General features: G+C 36.4%; 1 protein-coding gene across 1 annotated transcript; it reads right to left on the bottom strand.

The window, feature by feature from the left end:
• Positions 1-218: 218 nt before the first annotated feature.
• On the bottom strand, positions 219-14,872 carry Smp_001390 (hypothetical protein; the record flags this gene model as incomplete). The annotated part of the gene is made up of 6 exons (XM_018796382.1): positions 219-1,010; positions 3,076-3,546; positions 4,934-5,190; positions 7,842-8,034; positions 9,810-9,981; positions 12,510-14,872. 6 exons carry the CDS (start codon positions 14,870-14,872, stop codon positions 588-590), a joined length of 3,879 nt encoding a protein of 1,292 aa, XP_018650600.1. The 3' UTR covers positions 219-587.
• Positions 14,873-15,534: the final 662 nt, after the last annotated feature.

The following is a 15,534-nucleotide window of genomic DNA, read 5'->3' as shown; positions in this document are numbered from 1 at the left end:
TGTTGTGAGATATCAACTCACTGAAGACAATTAGTGAACTGTTGCTCAACACCGTTGGATGCCGATTTAGTGGTCTAGTGGTTAAGCACTCGCGCACGAGACTGATAGATCTTGAGTTCGAATCTCGCGAGGCGGGATCGTGGATACGTACCACTGAAGAGTCCCATAATAAGAGTATTATACTTACATATAATGATTAATTAAATAAATATCATTTTGAAATAACCATATTTGTCAATTTTATCTTCTATAAACAAATTAAAACCAAAAAAAATTATAGATTCATTTTAACAATTAAAAACAAAACAAAAACAAAAAAAATACAAAAATGTAAATAAAATAAAAACAAGTAAAGCATATATAATATGATGTACTACTCAGTTAGTCAGTCAGTGAGCTACAACGTAGTACCAGGCACATTTATGCATTGGTCCAAGTTGTACTACCCTTTACTATAAACGCAGAGAGATCATGAATAAGTCAATTAGTAATAATAAAAAGAAACCAAACAAACAAATAAACAACCAACAGAATTACTATACTATTGAAAACTTTCATTGATGAATTGAGATGAGTTACCATTCATTCTAATCACGACATTTTCCATCTACATGTGTTGTTGTTGTCGTCGATGATGATGATGACATAATATTTGAACGTGTAGTACCGGAAGTTTCATTATTATTGGTTGTTGTTAATTTTGCAATACTATGATAAGCACTACGTATTAATGAATATGGAAAACAAGATTCTTGTAAACTAGCAGATAAACAAGGTGATTGTTTAATAAGATTATCAAATACAATATAAATTGAATCTCTATGTTTAACTGATAAAGAATGACTAGAAGAAGATGTTTGAGCATTATTGTTATTACTATAAATTTCTGAAGAAATAAGTGAAGATGAAGTTTCTAGACCAAGTCTTAAAAGATTTGATGAAGCAAGAGCAAGAAATTCTTTAGAACGAGCTTCTAAATCACCTGGTCGAAGTAGAGAAAACATAGAAACCTGAAAAATAAATCGAAAGAACATTTAATGAAGTTAGTATCAAATAAGTGTTTTTGAAGAGAACAATTAGGAAAACAATATGGTCTCACCTTGCTAGATTCGAACGCAGGAACTATCAGTCTCGCGTGCGAGCGCTTAACCACTAGACCACTTCTATGTTTAACTTCACCCCTAGTTGATTACATATATAGTTTTACTAAGATACTTGTGTGTTTCACATAAGTTTGGTCTATTTATTCATTAAAACTTAATAAATGAACTAGGAAAGTTGCTGACTTAAATGCAATCTTTTTAATATAGATAATTCATTCATACTGATTAGCACATCATTGTAATTAAGTACTAAATTTAATTTCAGTAGTTGAGATCAAGAGTCAATTGAAGCTAGACCACCATGGAAAACCTGGAAGCACTGAACGGTCGTTTCATCCCGCCTCGCGAGGCGGGATCGTCGATGCGCACTGCTGAGGAGTCCTATCAAAAACCCAAATAAATAATTTAATTCTAGTAGGAAGCTGTAAATCGTAGGAAAGAAGAGAACATTGTAACTTATTTACAAAGTATAAGTCTTATGCACACGTTTTTGCGCTAAACTGTTTGAAGGTGATGAAAAGGAGTCTCACATTTTGACCTACCGGTTGAAAGTCGAATGAATGACAGAACATACTGGACAGTTAGGTCAAATCATATTAATGAAGTTCAGACCATGATCTTGAAGATTATGCATTGTTGATGAGAACAAAGTGATATTGTTAAGAAACAAGTCAAGTGTGTGTAGTGTTACAGAGTGGTATAATTTTGACACTAGAAATGACCGATCATCAACTTGCCATGACTTATATTTGAAGTATATGTTTCTACAGAACACCGAGTAGTAACCAATTACTGTAAATATCTCAGTCCTCTTAAACTTTGATTAATGCTCGAATAGTTCAATGGGAACGCCTCTGACTTTAACAATAGCTGATACGGACTCGAATCTTATGAGGAGTATTATTTACATGAAGATGGCAACTATGCAATGCTGGTAATTGTCAACTAAAAGAAAACCTAGTTTCACAGCATCCTATTGGTTAGCTCCGAATATCTAATATTTCTGGAGAACGACAACTAAATAGTTTTGGAGTACTATTTGTAAGGATGGCTCGTTGGTAAACTCTAGGAAGCCTCAAGAAACCCAGAAAGATCCGAAGATATTCCATCCAATCACTGTTAGAGGAATATTCTAGAATCTCGACGTGTAGCTTCCCCATTGGATGGATAAGAATGACCCCCTATGTGCCTATTGGTTGTCTGAAATGATGATTTACTCTCAGTAAAAAACTATAAATACAGGAGATTTCTGTACTATATTTTGACACTGTTTTGGGGAATACGTTTCCCACATACCAGTCTTCTGGCTTCTCTCTTGCGACGTTGCGGGTTCTATCGTTCAAATAGTCTAGTAGTACACGGCATAGTAAGAATCTAATATTATTATTATTTAAACACATAAATATTGGCATAAGGAAGCACCATATACATATGCGCCACACAAATCTTATTCGATTTGTGTGAGGGCTGTGATACTGATCAGGTGCCCAAACTGAAACAGGTGGTTTTCTTAGGAGGCCACACCCAGAGCCTTTGACCTAAAGGTCTAGTCCATAAGGCAGTGGAGCATCGTAAGGAGATGCAGTCCCATGGTAGCCGGTGACCAACGATTGATTCGTACGCCATTTGTTTCCTCAGGATACTGGAGTCCATGTGCACCATTGGTTTGGAATCAGGATTTTCCAACTCCCCTAGGTGGACTTTCCGTGTCCACCAACCCGGTTAAAGCGCCTGACATTCGCTATTCGTCCTCTCAATTTCGTAAACAACAGTAATGCCACGAGAAGGTAGTGAGTAGGACTTCCCTGGCAGAGGCTATATATTTGCGTGGCCATGTGAGAGCATTTGGAGAGGGAGAGCGGACTCTCCCCACTCTCGGCCATACCAGGGCATTTGGGGGCTAGTAAGAATCTAAAGCTTTAGATATAACACTATTAAAAAACAACAACAAAACATCATCAATCTAACTTACCATTAAAGTATTTATTGCATATGCAATACAATGACAATTATTTTCATTTGCTTCTAAATCTATACGATATAAACTGGAGTCTTGACGTGCTAATCTTGGAAAAGCATTAGCAATAAATACAATAAATAAGCAAGCAATATGATATTCTAATTCTTGATAAGATATATTACTATTAGTACCATTTAGAGATAAATTTAAACCAGCTTGATTTGCAGTAGCTAATGTAGCTATACGTCGATTATTTAATATTGAACATAAATTATAATCTAAATCAGAGGATATACCAACAGAAGCACATAGATTATTTAATATTAATTGTTCATTAAAATGTGCATAAATACGTTCCATTCCATATTTTCCATTATTCTCTGTAGATGATGATCCAGTTAATAATTGGGTATCGCTGCTTGATTTTTGTATGATATAATCACGAAGGTTATGAACAGTGTCCAATAGAAATGGAGTACGTTTCTGAAAATAACACACACACACACACCAAATAAAAAATAATTAACAACTTACGATATAACTTATTTACTGAGAACAGGTTTGTGAAATCGACATTGTTACACATACACTGAGTAGTGGTACTATACAAGTGTCCAAACCGAAGCAGATGGAGCGGGATTCAAACCTACGAACATTTTAACCATTAGACCTCCGCTACAGAGTAGTTATACGTTAAGTGATGAGTTGGAAATGTAGATTTAAGACACTAGCCGATCAATCATCCTACGCTTTGACTGATAATATATATCTAACGAATTAAGTTAACTAATCACTAAGAAAACGAAACAGTTCTCTATTTGCAAGATATTGTTACTTGACATAGTGGCAAGTGGAATACATGAAGTTGTGAATCTTTTTAAATCAGTACTCACGAGACAATTACATCACCAATCATCTGACAATCTAGACATCCATGAATTGAAACCAGAACTATGCGCACAAAAGAAGTACGCCTTATCTTTATCGTTACTTTGGCCTTAAACTCTTATTAACGTTATTATTATTATTATTATTCCATTTCACACATACATTTCACACATCCCCGTCTCTTGTTACTTATGTCTCATATCCTTATGATTTTATTCATTATTGTTTCTGATATCACTTTATTTCATTTTTATTCGTTTATTACCTTTAATTCTTGTAACAAAAACTTCCCTGAGACCACCAGGTAAGTAATGCAGTTGTTAGGAAACGGGTACTAGGTAAGGATGGCAAATCAATTGATGAAGTAGTGAAACTTTATCAGTTGAGATGGCTGGGACACGTGTTACGTATGCCCAACCACCGACTGCCCCGACGTGCAATGTTTCATGGTGTAGGAGTAGGTTGGAAGAAAGCTAGGGGCGGCCAGACCAAAACGTGGCAAAAAATCCATGAAGTCACTGACAATTGGACTGAGCCATGTTGGTAGGTGTAGACTACCTGGTTGTGATTCGCGAGAAGATAGCGATCGATGGTTAGAGACCTTGAATGACATGGCTCAAAATCGTTTACAACGGTGAAAGTGCATCCACTCTTTGTGTTCTACCAAATTCTAATCTGAATTCTTCATGTCTCTAACTTTTTTCTCTTTCCAAATTTATCTCACCGTATTATACTCCTTCAATAACATCTTCAAACCCTAATCTTTCACATTAATACTTATACTCTTACTACTTCTACCAATATGGGATTTGAATCGACAACTGGATCTCTGTGCTAGTGCGGTATGGCAACTCGAACTGATGTACGTACGTAAGCTGCAAAGAACAACAATTACGTAGTACTTAAATTTACAAAATATGTAAATCATATTTTGATGAATAGAGACTAGTAATGATATTTATAAACATCCACATACACTTACCTGTAAAACAGAATGAACAGCTTCAAAGCATAATTTACGAAAAGCAAGTGCTACACCAATTTCTTTTAACAAGATTAAAAGTTGATCACAATTTTGTAAATTCCCATTAAGTTGACGAGTTCTTACTGGATCATTTATACATTCCCGTAAACATTCAAGAGTACCACGATTTTGACGAACTAGTTTATTGATTTCATCAACACGATCACCAACAGAATGCATTAATCGATCGCAAATAAACTTTATCCCTAATGGTCCTGTATTAGTAATAATGCAAGAATATAATGATAAGTGAAAAGAAAGTTACACCAAAGCTTTAACAACAAACCTTGATTTATCAATGCCAGGAATATTGAGAGTGATATTAGCTAGGTTGATACATATCGTTCATTCGGGTATAATGAACATAGAGTCTAGTACAAATAAGAGTTAGCTCAAATAACTTTATCCATTCATGACAATGGGATGAAATTAAGAAGTTAAGTAGCGAATTGAAAATAATAGTAGTGTAGTGAACGAAGACTTGGTAAGGGAGACCAATTTATTGTTTTATGCAAAGTCACACAGTGCCTCCGTAAAACATGAAAACCATATATTAAACACATTATTTGCATATCTTCCTTCACTAATCCTTTACATATTTGATGATTTTTCCAATTCTGCCGTTATTCCAATTGCTCTCTGTTTCTCTTCCTCAATTCAATCTTATGCTGGCAGACATTCCACTTCCGACTGCTGCTATATATTACTTATATCCGTCAGTATAAGAAGTGCATACCACAGTAGTAGTAAGAGCGGCGGCGAGAAAGGCGTAATATCAAGAATATGGTTTGAAAAGAAGGAATCAAAAGAAGTGGGTGAAAGGATACTGAGACTCAAGATCTAGAGAAAGATAACGAGTGAATGCTTGTGTCACTGAGACAGATTTTTGAAATATCACTTAATATTTTCTACCATTAACTCTACCTATCGCATAACAATTAGCCGTAAACATTGGTCGACCATTGTAGAGAACATGTGTATTTGAGATTTACATTGGTCACTGATAAACAAATACATACCCGACTGTAGCTGCTACCTTGATGTGGTGGTCAGACTTGTCTATCCTGATGGCTCAATAGAGTTATGTTGGCTGGAACACATATCCTTTTAGGTCTTACCATGCCAGGCAGGTCGATTGGAGAACGGTAAAACTAAAAGCAGCAACTTAAGGTCCAAGGGCGAAGTCGTACTGTTGACTGTAGAGAGGTGTGACAGCAGAGGGGTGTTTCTCTCAGACAACCAGCATTTGCAGTGATGCTGCCTTCTCACAACGAAAGGAAGGAGTAAGAAAAGGCTGACCCTAAAATATCATACCTGACATTACCTCGCGGATTTCCATTTCCAGCAGTAAAGCCTTATGAAGTTCTGAGCTAACTCATCAAAGAATTTCCATAAAAACACAGTGAGTGACCGGTCTTAAGCAGCTGTCCCTTGGGCTCTTCAGTCACTCTCCTAGATCGCTAAAATCACCGCTAATTTAACTTCTTTTTAAGGTCCCTCAAGAAGAAGTATCCTTTCACAGTGTGGGCAACAGGGAAGTGACAATCACTCTCATACCTCTATAGGCACCCAGGATCATCTTGTTGACGAACAAATACCTCCCTCATCTCGTAATAATTCTTCTATTCCCACTACCAATCCTTCTCATAAGTTTTTGTTACCACGTACCACCAATGATAATGATTTGAGTTCACGAAATGTTATTCGTGGTCTCCTGAAACCACGCTCCATACTACAAGTTGGAGCTTTTAATGTTCGAACCCAATGTCAGATAGGAAAACGGGCTTCTTTAGCTAGGACTCTAGAATCTCGCGCCATTGATGTATGCTGCATCTCCAAAACGCGCATGCAGGGTCCAAGTACGGTCATTCATCTGACCTTTTCTTGTAAAATCGATACGATTTACCCTTCGAGTATCTGGAGACCCCAGTGCTACTTCCCACAGACTAGCTGGTGTAGGTGTACCATTAAGTTAGGAGGCAAAACAGACTCTCTTAACTGGATTCCAATAAAAAGTTGCTTGTGCGCTGTTCAACTAAAGGGGACAGAAAAATCTCGAAAAGATAGGAACAAACACTGTTGCCCCTTCTTTGTCTCTATCTGCTCTTCTACTTATTTCAGATCGAGTAAAGTTGAAGATGAATTTTACAGGAAGTTATCTAACCTCCTTCAAAAAGCTAAACGCTCTGACGTAGTAAGTGGCAGGTCAACGAACAGATAATGGAGACCATCTGTTGCAAATATGCTCAGATAACTGTATATTTTTGGCAACCACCAACTTTGAGCATAGGGAAAAGCATCGTTTGACATGGTGACACCCACAACATACTCAACGATGTACCCAAATAGATCACGTTGTCATCAGCCATCTTTGGAGGGGCTCGATAAAAGACCGTAGCTCATTCTGGAGCAAATATTCAAACTCGGATCAACGAACGAGTTTACTGTACATTAATTCACTTTGTTCTACTTTATGGTTGTGAAACATGGTCATTAGGAATAGAGGGTATTTTCAGATTAGTAGCATTCGATCATAGGTGTTTACGAAGTATTGCTTATGTATTTCGGGACCATGGAGTAAGCAATGTCTGGGTTAGGAATAAGGTGGTAAGTGAAGACGGAGAAACGATCAATGAAGTAGCAAATCTTCATCAACTAAGATGGTTGGAACATGTATGATGTACGACAAAACACCGTCCACCTTGACGGACGATGTTATCTGGTGTACGAATGTACATTATGATGAGAAATTCCTTGGAAAGTGATCACTTCGCTGAATTTCGTATTCTCCCCAGTAAATTCTTTGAAAAACAAAACAGTAAAACGAATGAAATCATACAATTTCCTTACTCACTCGCTTACTTACCGATAAGTTCTGTTAAAGCTATTAATTCATTTAAATCAGCATAATCTTCTGCTCGAAATTTTACAATATCTGGTGAAACTAAAGTAACAAAACTTTTCAATAAAGGTGAATAAACAAAATGATCTAGATAAGCATGTTTAATAACATTTTCTAAATACCATTCAGCATAATGCGCTGTCATTGTTAATTGTCCCTAAAGTAAAACAAAAAAAGAGAGAAGTATATATATATATATATATATATATATATATATATATATATATATATATATATATATCAGACACATATATCTATTGACGAATCATACTCTTATTCAAATGACCACTAAAATCAAACGATTAGAGTCATCTTTTTTCAAAATCCCCAAAATAACTGTTTAAATGTTTACCTTAGCGAATGTCGGGATACATAACCATGAACAATGATTGAGTATGACTCAGCATCGCGCATACTAGGTTAAGATATAAGGTGATAGTTGGCACGAAATCATCAATGGTAACGCTTGTGATTGTGAAACTGGGTGACACGGGATTAAATCCCCTATTAAGATTACAGGTACACCTTGCTGACAAGTGCCGAAGAGCACAGAACCTACGTCCAGGGATTCCCGCCGACTACCTCTAACCACCACCTTACAGTTTTACTCCCATTTCAAATTCATCATCAATATTTTGGGAATAACTCTGAAGAAATACTTCATAATCTTAAATATGAGAACGATATTATCTTAATAAGTGCTGAGTTAGGCATTTAAATTACCCTTTAGCAGTCAGAAATCAATATCTACAAGTATAGTATGAACCTTGAATTATCGAATTTTAAAGCATTTATATAAGACTAGTAAACATTATTTTCTGTACGTACTCTCAGAAATGTGTATTTAGCAACAACATTGTAATGTTGAAGTCCGGTAAAGTATAGAGGTCCGCCTTTGAGAGCGGAAACGTTTTACACATTCTGTTTTAGAAGCTTTTATACTAATGACAATTTGTGGGGAATAGGATTTACTAGAATAGAGGTCAGACCAGTTATTTTATAAAGAGTTATCGTATTAACACTAGGTAGTTCATTATGATATACTGGACTAAATCTTAAACATCATACAAACAAGTAGCTAGAGATGTATTCAAAAAACAATTCATAACAGAGTCCTGTCGTAGTTACATATTTCATTTTTCATAAACAGCAAGCTGCACAAGTGGGTTTGGATTTTGTTTTTATTAAACTGTATACTTTAATACTTCTTATTTAATATATTTTTTATTAATATGTTGGGGGGGGGTTATGAAGGTAGTGGAATTTACAGCTGAAGTCACGTACTGACATTAGTTAAACGACCATTAAAAACCAGGAGTCGTTGGAAAGCTGTTTTGTCCTAGTATGAGAATCCAGAAAAGTGAGTACTCATGAACCCACTCAGGACTGAGCCTAGGACCTTCGGCCACGCGCGTGAGTGCCGAATTTTGAATGGCGACTCAGTGGTTTAGAAGTTAAGCATTAGAATTTGAAACTGAAGTTCTTAGGTTCGGTCTCCGATGGTGGGGACGTGGATGCTCACTGTTGAGGAGTCACACAACAAGAGGGAAGAGCTATTCAGTATTTCTGGATTGTTACTACCAGTGGAATTCGTAACTTCTAAAGAAACCGAAACATCTAGTTAAGGTGAAAATAAGCCAACAGTTCAGAGTAGCAACAACGGGGAAACATAGACCCTTACCACTACTAATATTAAATTATCTGTGTGATATGAAGTGACATATTTTGTGTACGATATTTCCTCTAGTGTCCTACTATATCGTCCACTTATTGTGTAACAGATAAAATATAAAAATGACATCTAATAATTATCCATGCAATTAAAGAAAATAAATGAGAAATATAACGATGAACATAACAAATAATAATATCCTTTTTGAATATTATACACATATCATTAGTATGTTTGAACAGTGATAAGTGGATACTTACACGGAATGCATCTACCGGTTGAGTATGTTGAGTGAATACAGTAGAAAATAATCCGATCACATCAATACAAACATGATTTTCCAAATCTATAAGAGCATTCATTAAAGCTCGTACACGTCGAAGTAATTCGGATGGTTTAGAAGCAAGTGATTCAGTTGTATTGTCATGAGAGCTATGATGAAAATTTTTTTAAGAATAATAATAATTAGATTTTCAATCTATTCCTAATTGAAACGACATTGAATAACGGATAAAGTAGGTTTATGATTGACGAAAAAGTTCTATCTACGATCTCATAATCAATACTTACCATCTAAACACAGTTAATGTTTTTTTTGCGTATAAATTTATAACTTGCAGTTGTTACGTGACTGGCATTTATAAACATTGATTAGCGATTAATTATTATAGTGTATTTCTAATTAGATTGATGTGTATGAAAAACACCGAGAGCACGCATTCATTGAACGGAAGAAATGTACACAAATATATACGTAGAGGGGGTGTTGTTTACGAAATTGAGAGGACGAAAAGTGAATGTCCAGTGCTTTAACCTGGTTGGTGGAAACGGAAAGTCCACCTTGGGGAGTTGGAAAACCCTGATTCCAAACCAATGGTGTACATGGAATCCAGTATCCTGAGGGAACAAATGGTGTATGAATCAATCGTTGGTCACCGGCTACCATGGGACTGCATCTCCTCACGATGCTCCACTGCCTTGTGGATCAGACCTTTCGTTCAAAGGCTCGGGGTGTGGCCCCCTAAGAAAACCACTTGCTTCAGTTTGGGCACCTGAGCAGTATCACAGCTCTCACACAAATCGAATAAGATTTGTGTGGCGCATATGTATATGGTGCTTCCTTGTACCAATATTTATGTGTCTAAATAAAAAAATATATATGTTTTTAGGAGTAACTCTATGGTGGTTTGACTTTTCAAGGATTGTCTTCATTTCTCGATGACTTGAAATATGCGTTTGTTAACTTGACGTATTTGTAATGTAGTGAAAATATTTGCCTAATTATTAAAAGAGAAGTGTATTGAACAATAGCCTACACCCCGGAAAAAACCGTGATAAACCTGGAAGTAAGATGAGTTCACTTTATCCCTTTAAATGACTTTATAGGGATATATGTTTTAGACCCAGGACAGAGTGGGTTGGAGAATGCTGGTCGGCGGCCTATGCTCCATTGGGAGTAACAGGTGTAAGTAAGGGATATATGTTTAGCGCATCTACCAGGGAAGTCCTAACCATGTGGTAAGTGTACATGATATTCAAATTCTTTACGTAACAAATGATATTAGTTTACTTAAAACTCATGACGAGTAGTACATTTAGGAACTAAAATAAATAAGGTCAATAGAGATAAAATGAGAATATGGGTTAATAGGGAGACAGAGAGGATATCACGAAAACAGATAAATGAATAAAATGAGTGAATGACAATAGTATACAATGGTAGAGACAGTGGGATTTTTTAAAAAACAACAACAATAAGGGTCCTTTTCAGTCAAAAGAATTCCTCACACTTTTGCGAAGAATGTGAAAAAAAGTCACTTCAGCATTGCCACTAGCTTTTATTGTGAGTCATGTCTGACAACTTCCCAAGTTGTTGGGTTGCACTATCTTGGACACCGACCAGGGAGTCATGATAGCATGACAGATGTCAGTCACATAGTTTCCATACCCCGTTGCTATCACTAATTGACTACCTATCAGCTTTTTCTGCCCTATCCGAGCGTCGTCAAACAATGAATGATGTGAACGCCGCCAGGACAACATCCGCAACACATGTCCAAGCCACCGGAGTTCATGTTACAAGATGGCCATACAAATTCAGTTATGGTTACTGTGCCTAGACATATAGTCAGACTACAGCATCAATAACATGGTGTTGCCACTGAATATTAACAATCCTCCGGAGACAACGATAACTAAACACAGAAAGTGCCCAAAAATATTCAGCATGGAGAAATCAGGCTTCATGAGCGTAGGACAAAACTGCTCTCACCGACACACCGTAACCTAGACCTTTTACACCCAGACTGACATCACGTCACGATGGCTCAGATTGACGTGAACTACTTTGGTTTTCATTGTATGTAGATTGGTCTCGTCTGTTACACTACGACTACCACCACTCACACAAACTACCAAAATACCCGAACTTTTAGACTACTTCTGACGGCTCACCCTCAAGAGTGGGTATGGACGTAGGCTCCTGCCAGTCTCATCAAAGCACTTTGCATCTGGAATATGCGAAGTACATGCAATGCCTACCGACATTGATTGTCAACCCATTACATACGATTTGCATAACTTGAGTGTCATCATACAGTAAGACAATATCTGCTTACTCAAGATCAAAAGGTCTTTTCGGATGACAAGTCTATGCAGTAACTACCTCTCGTCAGAGCTGTTCTCAAAATGTCAATGAAGGCGAAGTTGAAGAGTAATGGTAAGATTGTCAACGTTACCAAACCCCATTGCTCAGTCAAATACAACGTAGAGCCTGGTAGATGTGTATATCTTTAAAAGTTGTCATGACCATTAACAAACCAAGACAAAATTGTGAAGGGAAATCCCCAAGTAGTAATGGTAGTAACAGTATTAACGGTAGTAAGTATTAAGGATACATTTCGGGAAGAAAATATGGATTGCTGAAGTAAAAAAGGATCAACGTAACAAAGAAAACTTACGCGAAATTCGAATAACTAGCAAGCAAATCAATAATTCTGAATTGTATTTCATTTTGAAGTATTTCACGTGGATTGATAACTTGATCAAAAACCAATAACTCCCGATGATGGTTAACAGAATAACATAGTTGACTTAATCCAAATAATGTTTTATCATTTATAGTTTGTTCTTCTCGATTAGTTCTAAAGCTTTCCATACCCGGAACAAAACGTGAATCAAAAGACATATTGTTTGATGAAGTAAATTTGTTATTAGTAATCATGTTAATAGGCCCATTCAACCGTTTGCCTTTTCTTGAATCTATTCCGCCTGAGTTTATAATTCCATTTACATTCTGTCGAGTATTAATAATTGGTTTTTTGCTTTTTTTTGCAGGTTTCTCATCCGTAAGCCATGGTACGGAATTTTGTGGTGCTAATTGATCAGCCATATTTCCAAATTCATCAATACGATTAAATAAATAAAGACATATATTATCCGCGATTTCTTGACAAAAGTGACGACATAAATTAGCTGCGTTACGACCAATATGTGAACGTTCTTCTGGGCATAGATCATGACATGCTTGTATAGCCTGAGAACAAATGCTTGGGAATACAATCGTAAATCTTAACTGTGCAGGACATATACGACAGTTGGAAAATAGTTCAGTGAATTTAGAAGGATAAAATATAAAAATCGACATGTCCGAAACTAATCGAAGCAGTTCATCCAAATAATCAACCAGCTTAGTATGCAGTATTGTAGAATTTATATGCTCAACAAGTCGCCGGTAATCACCCAAACTAGCAGCAGAAGCTTCACATGACAAACAAGCTTGTAAACGCAACCAATCTAGTCGAATCCCAGAAAAGTCGAATAATGTTGATTGAATAGGACTCAAATTTGTTTCACGCACAACAGGATTATCAGCAAGTTCACATAATTGTTTTGCGATAGAGTTGAAGATAACAGACTCTTCATTATTCACATGTGGCAAAATATCTTGCACATATTCATTTAATCCAGGTCCATCGTAACAACCCAATAACTGGAGATAAAAACGTTGAATAACAGGACTGTAACGCATAACTAGGGAACGGAGCTCATCCATTCTAAAAAGCAATTCCGGTAAGAATGGATCATTAAGTTCATCACTTGAAAATGGTCCTGTACGTGAAGCTACAGTGGAACTTTTCTTTACTATTGGGTTGGCAGAATGTCTTAAAAGCCAGTGAACTTCATCTGAGGCATATGATAGGCCCCAGAACACCAAAAAGGCCTTGGGACCCAACAATCCAGGTTCATCAGACAAAATAAGATGAAGTTGACGCAAAGATAGGCGTAAATAAGCCCGCCTGTCAGCATGCATTTTGGGAGTTTGTGAACATGCAATTGAAAATGTCTCTTTGATTTCATTTATACGTTTAGCACCTACCTTATTAACCCATGAAGACTCGAGAAATGATTGTAAAAGAGAATGAATATAAATTACTTCTTCTCTGAAGAGCACAACAACATACGAATGACGTAGGGCTACTTTCAGTCGATTGAACGAGTCTTCATCAGTCAATTCAGGGTATATCAATAAGTAACCAAAAACTACCCATCTTTCCATCACCTCATAAGGTATTAATTCACAACCTAATTGTTCTCCAAGGACAGTGTGTGTTACTTTGCTTGGCTCGTGTAAAATATCTAAAAAATGTCCATCACTCCAATTTTGAGCTCTAACTGTTCGTCGATTGTAGAAATCATTTAAAGAACGAAGAGCTCTTGATAATGTACGAGAATAGGGATTTATCTCTTTGTGTAAACGATTAAGCATGCCTTCAGAGGTTTCGGTAAATATTTCTGCCATACGCGGATAATTAGGTTCTTGTTTTCCATGTAGTTGGTCGTACAGAAAATTGAAAAGAATCAAAATAGCCTTAGTGTCTGAAATACGTGTTATGAGAAACATCATTGCGAAATAATTGCTAACGAGTTCCAAGTAAATCCGTGTAACGTCAAAGTTAACAGTAATGTCAGGGGTTATCTTTGAAGATGCCAAACATCCTATGAGATCAATGAAATGATCTCTTACATCAAGAACGTCGACAAAGTTAAAGTAGTAAGTAGATAACATTGCGAACAACTCCTTTTGGTGATTAAAAAATGGCTGCATACTGGATGGGTTTGACCTGACATCAACTGAAGGGAACTTTTTTAACAAAACTTTCCAAGCCCCATCGAATGCTTTGTCACCACCAGGAAGTACAGTTGGGCGGTATTCAGGTATGGTGAGCATTTGCTTCATATGGTGGATACGAGTCAGCACACCAAGCTGTCGATCATTTAAAATAAACAAACGCTCAGCTAACTTTTGATGTATTAGGGACATTTTATGACATATAATCTAAAAGAATGAAAAATTCGATATTCATTAAAAAGCTCCCTGCTTGATACATATAAGTATGATAATAAAAGGTGCACTTATGAGAAGTGAGAAATCCTTGGAGATGTCGATATAAAATAGAAAAACGTTACAAAATTACAAGTAGAGGATATTGAGTTAATAACTGGCATTCAGAGAAAAATGATTACAGAACTATCGAAACTAGTTTCCCCTGAGTATTATTTGAGCTAAACATTCTAGTTGCAAGGACTTCACTACTTTTATGGACATTATTAGAGCCCACTTGGAGTGAACGTGAGATTTTCATCTATTCCATATATGAAATGATCATTACTTGAAATACACATGAAGCAAACATTTGGTTTTGCGACCAGTGTAACAAACTGAAGCTTTACTATATTCTTGTATTCCTACAAAAATCCCTTATAAAGTACGACTGATTCCAGTCAAAAAAAATCGTGCGAAGTAAAGAAGCTAAATATAAATGATTCCGAAACAACCACACGTAAACGCTATGTAATATGTTGATGTGCACAGCAAGATAATATATACACTGACAATAAGAAAACCCTACTTTTCAGCTGAAATACAGATTTTGTGAGTTTAGGTACTGGCTATACAATCGCGAAGAAATATAGTTCTGGAAT

This window comes from Schistosoma mansoni, chromosome 2 (genome assembly GCF_000237925.1).
Source record: "Schistosoma mansoni strain Puerto Rico chromosome 2, complete genome".
Lineage (NCBI taxonomy): Eukaryota > Metazoa > Platyhelminthes > Trematoda > Strigeidida > Schistosomatidae > Schistosoma > Schistosoma mansoni.
This window is presented reverse-complemented; position numbering and strand designations above follow the sequence as displayed.